The following is a 21182-nucleotide window of genomic DNA, read 5'->3' as shown; positions in this document are numbered from 1 at the left end:
TTTTGTTTATTATTTTATAGTCGAGATATTTCACAATGATGGTGAGTGCAGCCCAAAGTCAGATTTGGATGAGAACCAACACATACGGAAAATGTTACCCGCTCCCCGCACTGTGCGGTAATCAGGGTGATGGGGGGGGAGGGGAGGAACCTTCAATTTTCCTGATTGTTTGTTTTCAGAGAAGAGATTCCGCGTCGCTGATTGTGGTTCTTGTAATCATTTCCATTACATAAAGCATTTCTCAGCTGCTAAATGACGTGAACTGTTTTTTATCAAAGACTTAAAGCTGGCCGCCAGCTTTCTCTCCAGTCTTGCCCAGTTGTACCGGCTCCTCTTCTGGACTGAAATGGCTCACTCTGATTTCACTGCACACTGTGAGCTTCTCACAACGTGCATTAGAAGCTGCAGCAAGTCAGATAGAGCTCCGCCCCATTTCCTGGCTGGAGGATGCCCAGCATCATCTAGCACTTTCCTCCCCAGCCTGAATGTCCCTGGCCCCGCCCCTTTAATTCATTGGCTCTCAGTACTTTTAATCATGGAGACTCAGCATTACCTAGGGTGGTCTTTATGCAAATACAGTCTGACTGAGAACTCCCACTCTTCCAGAATGACATCCACCTATCAATGGCAGGGGCGTACTGACAACTCATGGGGCCCCTGGGCAATAGGGGATCACGGGGCCCCTGTGTCCTTGCCTACACTCAAAGCACACCCAAAAAAGCCTATAAAAAGGTACCAGGGGCATTTCATGAGGCCCCCTACTGAGCCCGGGCCCTCGGGCAGTGCCCGAGTGCTCGAAATGGTCAGTCTGCCCCTGATCAAGGCATTATAATATTTGCATTACTCCTCCCAAGAGCCCCGCCCACTGCTTGCATCAGGACTGCGGGCTCTTGAGAGGAGTATTGAGGCAGGGTGCTATGATGTTTTCAGGAAGCTATGATAGCCCCTTCCACCTGCCATCATCTGCCTGCGTTACATAGAGAAGCACAGAGACCCAGTGAGGACACCCCCAGGTCTTAAATAAGATATATAATGAAAACAGTTTTTGAAAGTTTTTTCGTTATAAATGTAACTGCCATATAGAGGAGGGGTGCAAGGAAGAAAAATTATAGAGATCAATAGTTCCCATTCTATGCAAAACTAAATAAAATATTTTGGATTGAGTGTGGGAGTTTCAGCTCCTGTCAGATTTTTCTCTGGCTCCACTTGGGACAGAATGTGAGGGGGAATCCAACATTTTACAGTTGTCACCAAAACAGGAGGTAAGAGTAAATCATCCAATGGGGACACCTGACCCACATTGGAGAGATTTCCCCTCACTTCCTGTTGTGTCTCCGGGACAGAAAATGAAGGGAAGTTTATGCCCCAGTGGGGCACACACAGCAAAAAGAAATAACAGGCGATTCTAATGTATCTGAACATTTTATTAATTTCCTGAGTAGAGAAGGAACTGCAACTGTATATACACTACTCAAAAAAAATGAAAGGAACACGTTGAAAACCCATCAGATCTCAATGGGGAGGAATCTCCTGCTGGATCTCTATACTGACATGAACGGGGTGATGTGTTAGGAATGTAAGGACGCCCCATCGTTTGATGGAAATGAAAATGATCGACCTACAGAGGACTGAATTCAAAGACACCCCGAAAATCCAAGTGAAAAAATGATGCAGCAGGTGAGTCCATTGTGCTGAAATGTCATTGCAGCAACTCAGAATGGTTCTCAGTAGTCTGTGTGGCCCCCACGTACTTGTATTCATGCCTGACAATGTCGGGGGAGGCTCCTAATGAGACCACGGATGGTGTCCTGGGGGATTTCCTCCTAGATCTGGACCAGGGCATCACTGAGCTCCTGGACAGTCTGAGGTGCAACCAGGCGGCGTCGGATGGACCGAAACATGACATCCCAGAGGTGTTCTATTGGATTTAGATCAGGGGAGCGTGGGGGCCATTCAATGGTATCAATTCCTTCATCCTCCAGGAACTGCTTGCATACTCTACCCACATGAGGCTGGACATTGCCGTGCACCAGGAGGAACCCAGGACCCACTGCACCAGGAGGACCCCAGGACCCACTGCGCCAGGAGGAACCCAGGACCCACCGCGCCAGGAGGAACCCAGGACCCACCGCACCAGGAGGAACCCAGGACCCACTGCACCAGGAGGAACCCAGGACCCTTTGCACCAGGAGGAACCCAGGACCCTTTGCACCAGGAGGAACCCAAGACCCTTTGCACCAGGAGGAACCCAGGACCCACTGCACCAGTGTAGGGTCTGACAATGGCTCCAAGGATTTCATCCCAATACCTAATGGCAGTCAAGGTGCCATTGTCTAGCCTGTAGAGGTCTCTATGTCCCTCCATGGATATGCCTCCCCAGACCATCACTGACCCACCACCAAAACGGTCATGCTGAACAGTGATACAGGCAGCAGAACGTTCTCCACGATGTTACGCCGAGTAAATAGATACCAAACATGTCACACTTTAAAATTGTGCACGCCCGTGCAACGGCAGCAAATGACATAAATGTTACTTATCATAGGCTAAACTTTAAAAGCCTTTACAGGTTACCACTTTAGGTCTATGATCTGACATTCGATACCTCACATGTGTGCAATACATTTTTTTTTTTTTCGTTTTACACTGTCACTTTAATTTTTTATTTTTTTTTAATCACTTTTATTGGTGTCACAAGGAATGTAAACATCCCCTGTGGCAGCAATAAACACATGACAGGTACTCTTTATGGTGAGATCTGCTCTCTATAAGACCCCAAATTCCTCCTCTGCACTTGAAAGCATTCAAAACATCAAGATCTGTGTTTTGAAATGCTTAGAGTTTTTCAAAAATGGCGCCGATAGTTTCCGAGTAAACTGAAAGGGACGTCAGGTCATTGCTTCCGGTTTACTATAAGGGACAGCCGATCAAAGCTGATCCTAGCTTTGTTCGGCTGTCTGGCTAGTCGCTTGGGTCTCCTGGTGGGATGGGAGATCTCAAGAGAGCTTCGGAAGGCAACGTAAGGGGGGACGTCCCCTCCCGCTGCTTGTACAAGCAATTGAATGGCCATATTGGGTCAATGATGTCCCAAAGCATCCCCGTCCATTTGATATGTACGACTGGGGAGCAGGGAACTCCACAGCCTCAGCTGATTGGGCCAGGAGACCACTATCATGTGATAGTTTCCCTCAGGTTCGAGCTGAAATGACATTGCCTCAAATCTCAGTACTTCCTTAAAAGACAGGACAAGACACTAATACAAATCATTTTTGGCAGGTCTGGGCTGAGGGGTAGAAGAGGAAGTTGCCTTGGGCACATCAGCATGTAGGCAGTTAGTAGAGCAGGTTCCCCTTCAAGGTGCCTCCTCTCCCTGGGAAAAGGCTGGGAGTCTAGGGAAGACCTAAGAATGAGGTAGGTAAGACCAGAGGAAGAGGCAACATCTGTCTGTTGAGCTCCTGCTCACCCCCCTCCTGGGGGAGGGCAGGGTGCCCTGGGGCTCCCCATCCTAGCCCAAAGAGAAAAAGAAGAGAGGACCTTGGAAACTGGTGTACCCCTTTCCACCATCCTGGGCCTGGGTCAGGAAGAACCTAGGCCCATCTTACTGCAGGGAGAAGAGTAGCCACCAGCAGGGCCTGGGACCAAGAGCCTGTTACATGACTGAACTGTGTGGCTCTATTGGAGCCATTAATGATTGGGGCCTTCAGTAGAAGAACATTACCCACTTCCAGCCTTGTGGTGCTCTTAATCAGTAAGAATGCTGCTTTGAAGAGCGTGAGCATGAGTTCTGCTGGTATCCCTTGGTTGTCGGGCATAGCAAAGGTGCCCAGTGCCTAGAACCCCTAGGAGTGTAGGGGAATAAGCACACAGTCAGGAGGGTCTTGGGTAAAGGTATCATATTGCCCTGAAGGTCATTTTTACATTGGGGGTCAGCTCGGCTGCTCGCTAGGGCCACGTGCGAGGCAGCCTGCCACCTAGCAGGAAGATGGTGTAAAATGGGCAGAACGTGCAACCTCTACTGCAGACGTAGTTCATAGGTCATAGGCTGGGGGGCACATTGGCCTTGGGTGTTGAAGGACCTTATCCTGGCACTGGCTTTAAGACCATTGGGCTCTTCAGGTTCTTCTTGTTTTAAAAGCGATTCGAGTTGTAAATACTGCCAGAAATGTGATTTATACGACACAACCAGCAGGACCCTCTTCTATAATAATAACATCTATCATAAGAAGATCACAGGGACATCAATCACAACCGATTGTCCATATGCTACTTCTAATAAACTCCAACGTTTGGAAATTTCCCAGGAGGGTAAAACAATCCTGTCGTGTAGACTTCTCCAGACTTCTCCCCCATAATCTGTCACAGCCTGTTTGACAATATGTGTTTTTAAAGGGAAGAAAGTATGTCAAGCCCTATTTTTATCTTCAAAATTCAAGATCAGTGAATTTCTAGCTGCCGGTAGATTCATTAAGACAGCGTATGAAGTCATCTCTGCAGGCAGAAGGTTTGGAGTTTAACTCCTTGCTGATGCCTCTCCACAACACTTTAAGGGGACCGTAACATTGGGTGGTGGAGTTCCTGGTCATGTGACTGACAGTCACAGAGATCACATGATAGGGGGCCTATCCCACCAGTGACAGCACGGTCAGTGGGAGAGCGCATTGAGTGCGCTCTCAGCACAAAACAGCAGAGCCCCATATACGCATAAATATGGCCGCCGCGTGTTAAGACTCGACCATTGCGCTTATATGGAATCTGAAGAATATATTTTAAAAAATATAGATTTTTAAAAATATACATATTTTAACCCCTTCACGCCGGCGCCTCCCGGCCCTTTAAGAGTTTCAGAAGCCGGGACGGGCGGGGTTTAGGGATCATGTGACCGCCGTGATGCGTCGTCACGGCGGTCACATGATCGGGAAAGGTCCCGATCGAAAGAGGAGACCGGGACCTTTCCGTGAGTACCGGACATGTGTGCTGGGAGCGTGCAGGGCGCACACTCTCGGCACATATGTATTTTGTATATTGAGCGCAAATGTGCGGCCGCTCGGCGTCTAGGCCCAGACGCCGGCGTGAAGGGGTTAAATATATTCTTCAGAATTTTTTTTAACATATAAAAAAGTCATTTTAACATACATTTTTACATATATTTGTAAATGCATTCCAAAAATGTAGATTTTTTTATTTTTAAAGACATACAGTATATTTTAAATGTATTTTTTGAAAATATTTTTCAGATATTTTGTAATAAAAATGCATTTCAACATGCAATATATATATATATAAATATATTTTGAAATATATTGAATACGGCCAAAATTGTAGTATTTCAAATATATGTCAATATATTTGGGAAGAGTATTTTAAAATATATTTGAAATATATTTTTCTTCCATATGGGTATACCAGTGTAGCTCCAGTTTTGTTGTTTCAGGCCGATCCAATTGTAGGAAATGTAGCTGTATCTCTAATCAATAACGATCTGATCCCCAATCATTGGCAATGTAAATATAACTAGTAATCAGAGTTAATCCACCAAAAACCCCAACAAAACTGCATGCGATGTGCCATGAATTTATGCAACAAGGGTAGGAGAACGCTGTAGAATAAAGTGCTGGAGACGCAACACCAACCACATGACAACGGGAGAGGAATTCCCATCTCCAGTAAGCTGATATTTCAATTTGGAATATTTTGTACAATGCAGACGAGGTTCTTTGTAAAGTCAATTTTACTGCAACATTTCTAAACTTTCAATCACAACTTTTTAGCAAGGTTCATCAAGTCAATGTGCAAATAAATGGTAAAACACAGACTTATTACCCACCAGTGTTGTCAAGGCATTAGGCTGTATAATGGGGTAATGGAACCACAGCTTGACCACCTGTATTTACTGCCCCACTGCTGTCCGTGTAAACGAGGCCATAGTGTGTTAATATACTTTTCCTGTCTTGTTTAGTGAATGTATTTCAGGTTTGTACAGCTATGCCAAACATGTGATGTCTAGTTTTGGAGGAGGGTGGCCTCAAACGTTGTTACATTGTTGCAAACTTCCACCCTTGTGCCCCTTGGGGTTCCATGTGAAGTAGATGACACCCCAATGCACTGCACAGTGTGCCTTGTGTTGAGGTACGCTGAAGTAACGCACACTAATGTTTCCCGAAGGAGGAGAACTGAGGGGAAATGTCCAGCGTGGGGACGTAGACAACCTCTCGGATGAGCTGAAGAAATAATACAAAAAGAAACAAAAAGTAATATGTGACATGGAGTACTCACATTGCTCATCAAGCCCTTGAAGACGACAAGTTCAGCCTTTAGCTGTTTGACCTTCATGGCTAGTTCCTCCTGGTATACAGCGGACTCCTGAGCCTCCTGTGTGACAACAGGACAGGACAATATCAGTAACAATGTAGGAAGTGGGAAAAAAAGGATTTATGAACACACATGGCCTTACCTACAATAATGTGTTATAACAGAGCCTGGTATATCTAGTAGTAGTTGGTCTCATTCAGCAGGGCTTTATCCGTAATGTTGAAGACTTTGTATCTTATCCAAGCCAGTTGCATTCCCCTTTGCCACCCGGCATACCCCAGTATCCTCTCTTGCTGGATAAGATACTTGTTTACGGCTCCAATAAAAACTATGTTTTAAAGTCCAGACATCCTAACTCCTACTTGATCCCATGGTCCTGTGTTTGAAGGTTCTCATTTATCCAGGTCATGGTATAGCTAATAGTAGTCACACTCAACTGGACTCTTTTTGAAAAGCTAAAGACCTTTCATCACTCAGTCAAATGTCTTCTTCAGTTGTCATTGAAGGTTTTCCAGTATCAAGGTCATGATGTATCTAATAGTAGTTGGCCTCATTTAACTGGACTGTTTCTGAAATCCTGAAGACCGTTCACCACTTATCCAAGTGTCTTCTTCAGCTGTCATTGAAGGATCTCCAGTATCCAGGTCATGGTATATCTAGTAGTAGTTAGTCACATTCAACTGGACTTAATCTGAAATGCTGAAATCATTCACCGCTCACCCAAGTGTTTCCTTCAGTTGTCGGCGAATGTTCTCATTTATCCAGGTCATGGTATGTCTTGTAGTAGTTAGTCACTTTCAACTAGATTTGTTCTGAAATGTGGAAAACCTTTCACTGCTCACCCAAATGTTTCCTTCAGTTGTCAGAGAAGGTTCTCATTTGTCAAGCTCATGGTGTATCTAGTAGAAGTTAGTCACTCTCAACTGGACTTGTTCTGAAATGTTGAAGACCTTTCACCACTCATCTAAGTGTCTTTATCAGTTGTCATTGAAGGTTCTCCAGTATCAAGGTCATGGTGTATCAATAGTAGTTGGTCACATTTAACTGGACTTTTTCTGAGATCCTGAAGACCTTTCAATACTCATCAAAGTGTCTTCTATAGCTGCCATTGAAGGATCTCCTGTGTCCAGGTCATGGTATATCTAGTAGTAGTTAGTCACATTCAACTGAACTTGTTCTGAAATGCTGAAGACCTTTCACCACTCATCCAAGTGTCCTCTTCAGTTGTCAGTAGTAGTTGGTCACATTTAACTGGAGTTTTTCTGAGATCCTGAAGACCTCTCACTATTCATCCAAGTGTCTTCTTCAGCATTCACTGAAGGATCTCCAGTGTCCAGGTCATGGTATATCTAGTAGTACTTAGTCACATTCAACTGGACTTGTTCTGAAATGCTGAAGACTTTTCACCACTCATCCAAGTATCTTCTTTAGTTGTCAATAGTAGTTGGTCACTTTTCTCTGGGATCCTGAAGACCTTTCACCATTCATCCAAGTGTCTTCCTCAGCTGTCATTGAAGGATCTCCAATATCCAACTCATGGTACATCTAGTAGTAGGCATTCACATTCAACTGGACTTGTTCTGAAATGCTGAAAACCTTTCACCACTCATCCAAGTGTCTTCTTCAGTTGCCGGCGAATGTTCTAATTTATTCATATCATGGTAGTAGTTAGTCACTTTCAACTAGACGTGTTCTGAAATGTTTCAAACCTTTCACCACTCACCCAAGTGTTTCCTTCAGTTGTCGGAGAAAGTTCTCATTTGTCGAGGTCATGGTATATCTAGTATAAGTTAGTCACATTCAACTGGACTTGCTCTGATATGCTGAAGACCTTTCACAGCTCATCCAAGTGTCTTGTTCAGTTTTCATTGAAGGTTCTCTAGTATACAGGTCATGGTATAGCTAGCAGCAGTTGGTCACCTTCATCTAGACTTCTTCTGTAATGTTGAAGATGTTTCATTGCTTACCCACACCACTTCTAACAAGTGTCAGGAACATAGATTTATATCCACACCTCAATCCAAATCACCAAGGAATGTGTCAAGGCAGATGTTGATTGTCCAAGATAAATGGGACATGTGAAAGTTGTGGAACCTTTCTGTCCCAGTTATATAATCCCACTCTGGGTGTCAGGAAATCAGGAAGCTTTTGACACATTCCATAGAGATTGGATCATTACAGAAGTCCAGTTAAAAGTGATACTTGCTGCTGGCAGCTATAAGGTGACCTGGATAAATGAGAACCTATGTAGACATGACCTCTGGTCCTGAGAGGAACCAGTAGGAGTTAGGATGTCTGTTCTGCTCAAACATAGCTTTTTATGGGAGCCATAAACAAGTATCCAAGAAGACAGCGATGTCTGGGGTATGCCTGGCGGGCATGGGGAATGCAAGACAGGTGCCTCCAAGTCTCTACTGGAGGTGAAAGTCATCCATGGTATCTAATGTACACCCATATATATGTATGCATCCTGAGTTTGGGAACTTTATTCAAGATATAATACTCACAGCGAACTGCTAAATATACAAATGATGCCCATACAGGGGTTAGACAAAAAAATGGAAACACTACATGATCTGCAGGTATGAAAGTAATGACATGTTTCGTGTTGAAAATGGAAGTGATGTAACATTCTTTTGCTTCCGCTGTGTAATGAGACACCCAGCTAACAGGTGGGAAGCCTCACGTTCGTCATTCACTGTGTGCACTGCTAGTAATACAGAGTCATGTCAGAGCTTACTGAGCTTCAAAGAAGGCAAACTGTTGGTGTCACTAAGCTGGTGCCTCTGTGACTGTTGACAAGTTGACAATTTATATGTCGTGTCGCGAGGCACAGTACCAAAGGTGATGACGGCGTATACAGTTTCCAGGAAAACGTCGTCTGGTCAGCACAAGCGCGGGTGGCACAGTCGACTGACCGAAAGAGACAACAGGACATTGCGTTGGATTGTGACCCGGAATAAAAAAACAACTGCTGGAAAAGTGACTGCAGAGCTCAATCTCAGTCTCCACAGGACTCAGTCTTCCCGGGACTCAGTCTTCCCGGGACTCAGTCTTCCCGGGACTCAGTCTTCCCGGGACTCAATCTTCCCGGGACTCAATCTTCCCGGGACTCAATCTTCACGGGACTCAATCTTCACGGGACTCAGTCTTTTTTTCTGCTGGAAAAGTGACAGCAGAGCTCAATCTCAGTCTCCATGGGACTCAGCCTTCACAGGACTCAGCCTTCACGGGACTCAGTCTTTTTTTCTGTTGGAAAAGTGACTGCAGAGCTCAATCTCAGTCTCCAAAGGACTCAGTCTTCATGGGACTCAGTCTTCCCGCGACTCAGTCTTCCCGCGACTCAGTCTTCCCGGGACTCAGTCTTCCCAGGACTCAGTCTTCAAAGAACTGAGATTGAGCTCGGCAGTCACTTTTCCAGCAGTTGTTTTCTTATTCCGGGTCACAATCCTGCACAATGTGCTTTTGTCCCTTGAAGGCTGACGTGAATAACGAAAGTGAGGCTTCCCACCAATTAGCTAGGTGTCTCATCACACAGCAGAAGCAAAAGAATATTACATCACTTCCGTTTTCAACAGGAAACATGTTGTCACTTTCACTCCTGCAAATGATGAAGTGTTTCCATATGTTTGCCCAACCCCCAGTATATGAGATCTGTTTTACCTGCCAAAGAATTTGGATTTCTGTTCCTCCAGGTCTAAGATTTACACAGCTCTGCACCAGCCTGGACTAATGTACGTATGGACGTGTCATACCAGGCAGATCCCTATGTAAGCTGGAAATCACTGTCGTTGACACAGCTACTACACTGATGGCTGCTAGCTTCCAGGTCCTGTGCCAAGCAGCTGTCCTGCTGTATTGTGGACACAGGAGGTGGCTGGTCCAGCATGAACACCATTTGCAGAACTGCTTGAATTCATTTCAATGAATGCAAGGTGTTCACTGATTAGGTGAGGTGGAGATTGTGATGTCACCACCCCACCTCTTGTCCAATCAGAGAACGCTTTGCATTCATTGAGAAAAATGCGAGGTGTTCTGCGAATGGTGCCCATGCCAAGCGAGAGACCTCCTGTGTTCACAATGCACCAGGAAAGAGGGGAGAGGATTCAGAAGCTAGTGGAGGTCACTGTCAGGCCTCATGTACATGGGACCAGGGGCGGTTTAAGAAGGGGTGGGAAGATGTCAACGATGACGCAAGAAGTGGGCCACCAAAAACACAAAGGATGGATACAAAGGTGGAAAATGAAAAGGTTGCGGGAATCTGTTCGGAGGAAAAAAAAACAACTCTGGCCTGACAAATGGATTATCCACCACGACAATGCTCCTGCACACAATGCTTTAAGTGTTTGCAAGGTCCTGGCCCAGAAATCCATTCTGAAACCTAACCGACCACCTTATTCTCCTGACTTAGCACCGTGCGACTTTAGTCTCTGTCAAAAGTTAAAAAAATGCTTTGATGACATTCCGGACAGCCAAAGATCCTGCGCAGCGTTCTGGAAAATGAATCCCAGGAATGTTTCCGGTGGCGGCGCAGTCATCTAGAAAAGTGCGTCACTTCGCAAGGGGATACTTTGAAGATCGCTAGTGTATAGGAAAGTGAACTTTTTTTTTTTTTACAGTCCATTCTGGGATTCCAAATGTCACGCCTCGTATGTGCGAGGAAATTATCAACAGGTGGGAAAATATACATCAGTGGAGATTTCCTGCCTAGGCTATGTGGAAGGATGCAGCGGATTCGCCGTGAGTCTAGGTTCACACCCATGCATTTTCCGCTGCGTTTAGCATGATTTCCTATGGGACCAGGGGTGGACTGACCTTTCGGGCACCCGAGCACTGCCCGAGGGCCCGAGGTCAGTAGGGGGCCCCATGAGATGCCCCTGGTACCTTTCCTAGGCTTTTTTGGGTGTGATTTGAGTGTAGGCAAGGACACAGGGGCCCCATGATTTCCTATTGCCCAGGGGCCCCATGACTTATCAGTCTGCCCCTGTATGGGACATGTTCACACCTCTGCGTTTTCCGCTGCGTTTTGCAGAAACACACTACAATCCATTTAACATGATTTCCTATGGGACCAGGGGCAGACTGACCATTCGGGCACCCGGGCACTGCCCGAGGGCCCAGGGACAGTAGGGGGCCCCATGAGATGCCCCTGGTACCTTTCATAGGCTTTTTTGGGTGTAATTTTAGTGTAGGCAAGGACACAGGGGCCCCATGATTGCCCGGGGGCCCCATGACTTATCAGTCCGCCCCTGTATGGGACACATTCAGACCTCTGCGTTTTGCCCTGCATTTTGCAGAAACGCACTACAATCCATTTAACATGATTTCCTATGGGACCAGGGGCAGACTGACCATTCGGGCACTGCCCGAGGGCCCGGGGACAGTAGGGGGCCCCATGAGATGCCCCTGGTACCTTTCATAGGATTTTTTGGGTGTGATTTGAGTGTAGGCGAGGACACAGGGGCCCCATGATTTCCTATTGCCCGGGGGCCCCATGACATATCGGTCCGCCCCTGTATGGGACATGTTCACACCTCTGCGTTTTGCAGAAACGCACTACAATCCATTTAACATGATTTCCTATGGGACAGGTTCACATCTCCGCGTTTTCACCCCGGTGCGTTTTTTTTTAAAAGGCCAGGGACTTTTTTAAACGCAAACCGTTGCTTTTTTGGTTCTATAGACTTCAATGGAGATGCTGCAGAAAAACATGTATTGCGTTTTTCATATGATTTTGATGCGTTTTGCGTTTTAATCTGCCTAGCAACAAGAAAAAAAAATGCAAAATGCATAAAAAACGCATGTGCGAAAATGCAAAATGTACTGCAGAGATGGATCGAATGCAAACTGCATAGGTGTGAACCCGGCCTCATGGCTGAGAGGGAGCGGGGACTGCAGGAGGGCGTATCGGAGATGTACAGACGTATGACATAACGGGGAAGAGTCCATCTCACCTCATCCAGCTCCGCCACTCTCTGCTGCAGCTGGACGCGAGCCGAATATTCCTCCTCCCATCTGGAAGAAAAAACACAATCAGGAGAATCACATTCAAACGCATCAGTATGAGCGATATGGATGAACAAGAGGGCGGGGGGGGGGGCATTTCAAGGAATAGTCCATCCTCCCGTGATATATATCTAGCAGTCTCTAAATGACCTTCTGCATCTTAATAGGCTGCGTGTTATCACTGATGGATTCCATGTATTTCTAGCAGACAAATCATACTACATGAGCAGACGGATCACCCACACATGTCACAATCCGATCCTTCCACTCATCAGACAAATAGTAACATGACCAGGAATCAGGGCCGGGGGCTACCACTAAGGGAACTAGCCAGCCGCCTAGGGTGCAGCCATGGCCATGACTAACGGACAACTCTGACATGCCTGCTTGTCATCTCCATCCTGCACACATCCATCCCCATGTCATCTCCATCCTGCACACTGCCATCCCCATGTCATCCCCATCCTGCACACAGCCAACCCCATGTCATCTCCATCCTGCACACAGCCAACCCCATGTCATCTCCATTCTGCACACAGTCATTGTCATGTCATCTCCATCCTGCATACAGCCATCCCCATGTCATCCCCATCCTGCATACAGCCATCCCCATGTCATCTCCATCTTGCACACAGCCATCCCCATGTCATCTCCATCCTGCATACAGCCATCCCCATGTCATCTCCATCCTGCATACAGCCATCCCCATGTCATCCCCATCCTGCATACAGCCATCCCCATGTCATCTCCATCTTGCACAAAGCCATCGTCATGTCATCCCCATTCTGCACACAGCCATCCCCATGTCATCTCCATCTTGCATACAGCCATCCCCATGTCATCTCCATCCTGCACACATCCATCCCCATGTCATCTCCATCCTGCATACAGCCATCCCCATGTCATCTCCATCCTGCACACAGCCATTGTCATGTCATCTCCATCCTGCACACAGCCATCCCCATGTCATCTCCATCCTGCACACAGCCATCTTCATGCCATCTCCATCCTACACATAATCATCCCCATCCTGCACACAGTCATCTCCCTCCTATACACAGCCATCTTCATGCTATCTCCGTCCTGCACAGTCATCCCCATGTCATCTCCATCCTGCACACAGCCATCCCCATGTCATCTCCATCCTGCACACAGCCTTCCCCATGTCATCTCCATCCTGCACACAGCCATTGTCATGTCATCTCCATCCTGCACACAGAGTCATCACCACATTCTGCACTGTGTAAGTCATCTCAGACTCTAACCACACCCCCTTTAAGCCATGCCCAATATTTAGCACAATGTAAACCACGCCCACTTTTGGCGCTGGCGCACTTAGCGCGACACATATTTATGTTCCTTGTAGAATATCGCCTCCCCGGCTCATCGCTCAGTTTTTCTTTTGGAGGTGCAAGTAGCTGGTCTTGTGTAAATCGTCTATCATCGCCCTGCGAGGAACAAATTATAAAGCTTTTTTTTTTCCTGGTGCCAACGCGGCCACACATATGGAAAAGAAAGGAAGTGCCCAGCAGTGCTGTCAGTCAGTACCACCAGTCAGTGGTGCCCATCAGTTTCACCTATCAGTGCCCATCATTTCTGCATATCAGTGCCTCCTCATCAGTGCCTCCTCATCAGTGCCCATCAGTGCTGTCTATTAGTGCCCATCAGTGCTGTCTATCAGTGCCCAACAGTGCTGTCTATCAGTGCCACCTCATCAGTGCCCATCAGTGCCACCTCATCAGTGCCCATCAGTGCTGTCTATCAGTGCCCATCAGTGCTCTCTATCAGTGCCCATCAGTGCTGTCTATCAGTGCCCATCAGTGCTCTCTATCAGTGCCCATCAGTGCTGTCTATCAATGCCACCTCATCAGTGCCCATCAGTGCCACCTCATCAGTGCCCATCAGTGCTGTCTATCAGTGCCCATCAGCGCTCTCTATCAGTGCCCATCAGTGCTGTCTATCAGCGCCACCTCATCAGTGCCCATCAGTGCCACCTCATCAGTGCCCATCAGTGCTGTCTATCAGTGCCCATCAGTGCCACCTCATCAGTGCCCATCAGTGCTGTCTATCAGTGCCCATCAGCGCTCTCTATCAGTGCCCATCAGTGCTGTCTATCAGCGCCACCTCATCAGTGCCCATCAGTGCCACCTCTTCAGTGCCCATCAGTGCTGTCTATCAGTTCCCATCAGTGCCACCTCATCAGTGCCCATCAGTGCTATCTATCAGTGCCCATCAGTGCTGCCTCATCAACACACATCAGTGAAGGAGAAAATTACCTGTTTGCAAAAAAGCATATCAAAAACGCTGCAAAAACACAAAACGCACTGCAGAAATGGATCAAACGCAAACTGCATAGGTGTGAGCCTAGCAAAAATGAGATCGTCCAATCAGATTGTCAAAGGCATTGCCAGCCAGTGACAATTTCGGCGAGGATGCCCAAGTGATCCCCTACCCTGAGCAGAGGCAGATGGAACTTGCGCATTCAAACATACAATGGCCGGGCCAACGCAGGGTTCAGAAATGGCAGCTCCTGCCCCTGGCCCTGCACCTCTACACCACACATTGTGCATTTTTGACCCTTCGGCCCCATGGAAAACGTTCAGCACCTCTGCAAATGTGCGGGATCAAGGGAGAGTCATTCAAGCCGGAAGAGACAACGGAAGATTCAAGATGGCGGTGTGTAATAGGATTTGTCGCAGAAGAACGGCTTTAAAGAGAAGGACAACGCAGGATTTACCGGACTTTTATGTTAATTCTGTATAAGGGGCAGCCCATCCCTCCCATCCCTCCCCTCCCCAAATTCTAAAAAAAAACCCAAGTCCTTTCAATGCTCCCAGATCCAGCCAATGTCACTGCGTCGGGAGATTTAAAAGTTCTAAAATAAACAGCTTGTCCCTCTCCTCCAATCACAGCGCCTCATCCTTTCGGCCCCAGGTTAGGAACCCCACGCAGGTGCAAGCTACACAACACAACCCCGGGCCACACAGCCCATCTGCTGAGAAAACACATTACACCTGATCTTATGGAAGGAAAAGAAAAAAAAGGAATAAAGAAAAAGGAGCAAAGGAAGAAAAGAAAGGAAAGAAAGAAAGAAAGAAAGAAAGAAAGAAAGAAAGAAAGGAAAGAAAGGAAAGAAAGGAAAGAAAGAAAGAAAGAAAGAAAGAAAGAAAGAAAGAAAGAAAGAAAGAAAGAAAGAAAGGAAAGAGAGAAAGGAAGGAAAGAAAAAAAAGGAATAAAGAAAAAGGAGGAAAGGAAAAAAAGGAAGAAAAGAAAGCAAAGAAAGATAGAAAGGAAGGAAATATAGAAAAGAAAGAAAGAAAGGAAAGAAAGAAAAAGAAAGAAAAGAGAGAAAGGAAGGAAAGGAAAAAAAAGGAAATAAGGATTCAGAGAGCTATATGAAAAAAGGAAAAATAGAAAAGAAAAGAAAAGAAAAATTGAAAAGAAAAAGATATGAAGGAAATACAAAATGGAAGGAAAGAAAAAGAAAGGAAGGAAAGAAAAAAAGGAAAGAAAGGAAAGAAAGAAAAGAAAGGAAAAAAGAAAGAAAGAAAGAAGAGAAGGAAATGAAAGAAAAAAAGAAAAGAAAGGAAGGATTCAGAGGGCGGGGCTTGTATGTGAATTCTGTATAAGAGGCGCCAATGGAAAGTAAATTCATGGGCTGGTTGAGATGTTCCTCTTTCACAAAAAAAAAAAAGACCAAACAAACACTTTAATAAAAATCACATGCTACAGAATAACTTTTTTCATTTCGTCTTTGAAGTTAAAGTGTTTTTTCCTCTGTATGCGAGACGCTTCCCGAGTCCCTGACACCTTGCGGCTAAACAAACGGCTCCCATCCCTCCCCTCCCCAAATTCTAAAAAAAAAACCCAAGTCCTTTCAATGCTCCCAGATCCAGCCAAAGTCACTGCGTCGGGAGATTTAAAAGTTCTAAAACAAACAGCTTGTCCCTCTCCTCCAATCACAGCGCCTCATCCTTTCGGCCCCAGGTTAGGAACCCCAAGCAGGTGCAAGCTACACAACACAACTCCGGGCCACACAGCCCATCTGCTGAGAAAACACATTACACCTGATCTTATGGAAGGAACGGATTCAGAGGTGCTTAATGGAAAGGAAAAGAAAAAAGGAATAAAGAAAAAGGAGGAAAGGAAAAAAGGAAGGAAAGAAAGAGAAAGAAAGGAAAGATAGAAATGAAGGAAATATAGAAAAGAAAGAAAGAAAAGAAAGGGAAAGAAAAGAAAGAAAGAAAGAAAGAAAGAAAAAAGAAAAAGAAAGGAAAGAAAAAAAGAAAGAGAAGGAAAAGAAAGAGAGAAAGGCAGTAAAAGAGGAAAGAAAGGAAAGGAAGAAGAGATAGAAAAGAAAGAAAAAAAAAGAAAATAAAGGAAAGAGAGAAATGAAGGAATAAAGGAAAGAAAAAGAAAGAAAGAAAGAAAGAAAGAAAGAGAGAAAGAAAGAAAGAAAAGAGAGAAAGGCAGGAAGAAAAAGGAAAGAAAGAAAGAAAGAAAGAAAGAAAGAAAGAAAGAAAGAAAGAAAGAAAAAGGAGAGAAAGGCAGGAAGGAAAAAAGGAAAGAAAGAAAGAAAGAAAGAAAGAAAGAAAGAAAAAAGAAAAAGAAAGGAAAGTAAAAAAGAAAGAGAAGGAAAAGAAAGAGAGAAAGGCAGTAAAAGAGGAAAGAAAGGAAAGGAAGAAGAGATAGAAAAGAAAGAAAAAAAGAAAATAAAGGAAAGAGAGAAATGAAGGAATAAAGGAAAGAAAAAGAAAGAAAGAAAAGAGAGAAAGGCAGGAAGAAAAAGGAAAGAAAGAAAGAAAGAAAGAAAGAAAGAAAGAAAGAAAGAAAGAAAGAAAGAAAGAAAAGAGAGAAAGGCAGGAAGAAAAAGGAAAGAAAGAAAGAAAGAAAGAAAGAAAGAAAGAAAGAAAGAAAGAAAGAAAGAAAGAAAGAAAGAAAGAAAAAGGAGAGAAAGGCAGGAAGGAAAAAAGGAAAGAAAGGGAGGGAAAGAGAAAGAAAGAAAGAAAGGAAAGAGAAGGAAAAGAAAGAGAGAAAGGCAGTAAAAGGGGAAAAAAGGAGAGAAAGAAAGAAAGAGAGGAAAGAAAAAGAAAGGAAAAAAAAAGAAAGAGAGGAAAGAAGGATTCAGAGAGCGGGATGAAGGTACGTAATGGAAATCCAGGAAGTGATGGAGATCAGAAAGTGGTGACTACAATGTGAAACATTGCCGATAATCACTCTTATCTCAGGGAAAGTGCCTTGTCTTCTCAATAAACACATCTTCTTAGGAAACCCAACCAAAAAACGTAATTTTGGGTAGACCTGGGGCACATAAATGCTGCTGTATATTAGTTATTGCTGTCTGAGACCCCACTGGGGAGATATAGTCTTTCTTCCTGTCCTTGTGACACCAGGACAAGAACTGAAGGGAGTGGTTGTCAGAAGGACAGGAAGATATTGTGTGAATAATAAAATGACAGAGTTTCTAACTCACTGGTGCACCACCTATGACCCTTTGGTAATTGTCGTACAGCCATATCCAGACCCCAGCAGTCAGTAATAGTGGTGAAAGAATTTATTTGGAAAGACATTTTAATGAGTAAGTAATATAGTAAGTCAGCAGTCTCTGACCATCTCCTATAGTAAGTCAGCAGTCTCTGACCATCTCCTATAGTAAGTCAGCAGTCTCTGACCATCTCCTATAGTAAGTCAGCAGTCTCTGACCATCTCCTATAGTAAGTCAGCAGTCTCTGACCATCTCCTATAGTAAGTCAGCAGTCTCTTGACCATCTCCTATAGTAAGTCAGCAGTCTTTGACCATCTCCTATAGTAAGTCGGCAGTCTCTGACCATCTCCTATAGTAAGTCAGCAGTCTCTGACCATCTCCTATAGTAAGTCGGCAGTCTCTGACAATCTCCTATAGTAAGTCGGCAGTCTCTGACCATTTCCTATAGTAGGTCGGCAGTCTCTGACCATCTCCTATAGTAAGTCGGCAGTCTCTGACCATCTCCTATAGAAAGTCAGCAGTCTCTGGACCATCTCCTATAGTACGTCAGCAGTCTCTGACCATCTCCTATAGTAAATCAGCAGTCTCTTGACCATCTCCTATAGAAAGTCAGCAGTCTCTGGACCATCTCCTATAGTAAATCAACATTCTCTGACCATCTCCTATAGTAAATCAGCAATCTCTTGACCATCTCCTATAGTGAGTCAGCAGTCTCTGACCATCTCCTATAGTAAGTCAGCAGTCTCTGACCATCTCCTATAGTAAGTCAGCAGTCTTTAACCATCTCCTATAGTAAGTCAGCAGTCTCTGACCATCACCTATAGTAAGTCAGCAGTCTCTGACCATCTCCTATAGTACGTCAGCAGTCTCTGACCATCACCTATAGTAAGTCAGCAGTCTCTGACCATCTCCTATAGTAAGTCAGCAGTCTTTAACCATCTCCTATAGTAAGTCAGCAGTCTCCGACCATCTCCTATAGTGAGTCAGCAGTCTCTGACCATCTCCTATAGTACGTCAGCAGTCTCTGACCATCTCCTATAGTGAGTCAGCAGTCTCTGTCCATCTCCTATAGAAAATCAACAGTCTCTGACCATCTCCTATAGTGAGTCAGCAGTCTCTGACCATCTCCTATAGTACGTCAGCAGTCTCTGACCATCTCCTATAGTGAGTCAGCATTCTCTGACCATCTCCTATAGTGAGTCAGCAGTCTCTGACCATCTCCTATAGAAAATCAACAGTCTCTGACCATCTCCTATAGTACGTCAGCATTCTCTGACCATCTCCTATAGTGAGTCAGCAGTCTCTGACCATCTCCTATAGTAAATCAGCAGTCTTCTGTAGCATTACATATACAGAATATGATGTGGGGCCCTTTGTTAATGTCAGGGGACACAGCTGGGGCCCCCTATACCTCATAAGTTGATCACTATTGATCTAACCCTCTTGAGAATGTTCTGTTGCCGTCCATGTCCCCACTGGAGTGATTTACCATACTTTCTTGCCCAGACAGGAAATAAGGGGAACCCCCCCAATGGTTGCACAGATCCTCAAAAACCAGTTGGCAGGGGCTTTAACCCCGAACCAACCTATCAAAAACAAAACCTAAAATAAAGCACAATGGCAGCCTGAAGTAACAGGATGGACATGAATAGCCCATTGAAAACAAAAACTGCAAAACCAGCTTTATTTTCTGCAATGTTCAACTTCAATATAGAGATTCCGCCACTGTATTTCTTTTCACTAGATGTCCTCAGTCTGGTGGGCAGCATCATTCAATCCACTTCCTCTGAGCCCAGGTCATCCCGGACCTGCCCCCAAGCATGTGACTGGACAGTAAAAGGAGAAGCAGTACGGTGACGTGCTCATCTCTCTGTCACTCCGATCTCTCCTCCTATCAGCATGCTTCTTGTCTGCACATGAACTGATTGGCTCCTTGTGCTGCTTCTCCTTCTCACACCCCAGCGCTGCTGTACAGGGACTGTAGGAGGCTGGCCAAACCCAGGTACTTACACTGCTGGCAGGAAATCCATTTAATGATCCCCCCCCGCCATGAATCCGTGTTCTTGTGATTGGCTCACCCTGAGGTTAGGACATTCAGCATGCAGGGACTGCTATCACGAAAGGCAAGGCTGGGCTGTACTAATGCAAGTTGATGCTGAGAGCCGAGCCTAGTAACAGCGAGGATCTGATCCAATCCCGCACCCCAGGGACCGCCGCCAGCGACTTTATTACACTTCACCTTTGTCTGCGCTGTAACATCCCATCATTGCCAGGAAAACGGCCCCACACTCCCTACACTGCACATTGCTTGCCGACCGCCTCACTTAGAAGTACTGCGGCAAAACCACCTCTCTGTGCTGGATCACGTGTCAGATATGTGATCCCACGTGCGCCCGCACTCTCCCGCCGCCCTGGCTGTACTGTGATTAGTTACAGCAAAAGTCGATCAATGGGTCCTGGCTAACGATTGATGGCCGGGACCCGAAGTGGATGACAGGACAGAGCTCTGTAATTGGCAACAACACAAACACTCTGTCCTGACAGCGGGGATGTCCCGGTATTTGTTTCCCTGCAAAGCAAGGAATAAAAACCGCCACATCCCATAGTAAAATCAGCACACACACCAAGTATTGCAAGGCGCACAGTTAACCCTTTGATTGTGCCTAGATGTTAACCCCTTCTCAGCCAGTGTCATCAGTACAGTGTCAGTGTATGTTGTTAGCACCCCACATTGGAAGAAAAATATATTTTAAATATATTTTAAAAATATTCTTCCCAAATAAATTGACATATATTTGAAATACTGCAATTTTGGCCGTATTCAATATATTACAAAAAAAAAAAAAAATTATATATATATATACTGTATGTTTAAATGTGTTTTTTTTATATATGACAACATATATGAAAAACATTTAAAAAATATATTTTTTAAATATATTCTTCAGATTTTTTTACCATATAAAAAAGTAATTTTAACATATATTTTTACATATATTTGTAAATGCATTACAAAATGTAGATTAAATGTATTTCTAAAGACATACAGTATATTTGAAACTGTATTTTTAAAAATATATTTTTCATATATTTTGTACTGTATAAAAAAATGCATTTCAACATACAGTATTATATATATATATATATATATATATATATATATTTTTTTTTTTTTTTTTTTTAAGACATACAGTATATTTGAAACTGTATTTTTAAAAAATATTTTTCATATATTTTGTAATATATAAAAAACGCACTTCAACATACAGTATTATATATATAATTTTTTTTTTTAAATATATTGAATACGTCCAAAATTGTAGTATTTCAAATATATGTCAATGTATTTGGGAAGAATATTTTTAAAATATATTTAAAATAT

The 21182-nt window shown here is 44.5% G+C and overlaps 1 protein-coding gene across 1 annotated transcript in view; it reads right to left on the bottom strand.

The window, feature by feature from the left end:
* IFFO1 (intermediate filament family orphan 1) overlaps positions 1 to 12372 on the bottom strand; it is a 41839-nt gene extending 29467 nt beyond the window's left edge. The window contains exons 1-2 of the mRNA XM_089663006.1: positions 12264 to 12372; positions 6274 to 6369 (exon numbers count right to left, since the gene is read on the bottom strand). Of these exons, the coding sequence (XP_089519132.1) occupies positions 6274 to 6330 (57 nt within the window). The 5' untranslated portion in view covers positions 6331 to 6369; positions 12264 to 12372. The remainder of the gene's footprint in view (positions 1 to 6273; positions 6370 to 12263) is intronic.
* Positions 12373 to 21182: the final 8810 nt, after the last annotated feature.

Source organism: Staurois parvus, unplaced genomic scaffold (assembly GCF_062004578.1).
Source record: "Staurois parvus isolate SC_StPar_1 unplaced genomic scaffold, SC_StPar_1.0 ptg001612l, whole genome shotgun sequence".
Classification (NCBI taxonomy): Eukaryota; Metazoa; Chordata; class Amphibia; order Anura; family Ranidae; genus Staurois; species Staurois parvus.
This window is presented reverse-complemented; position numbering and strand designations above follow the sequence as displayed.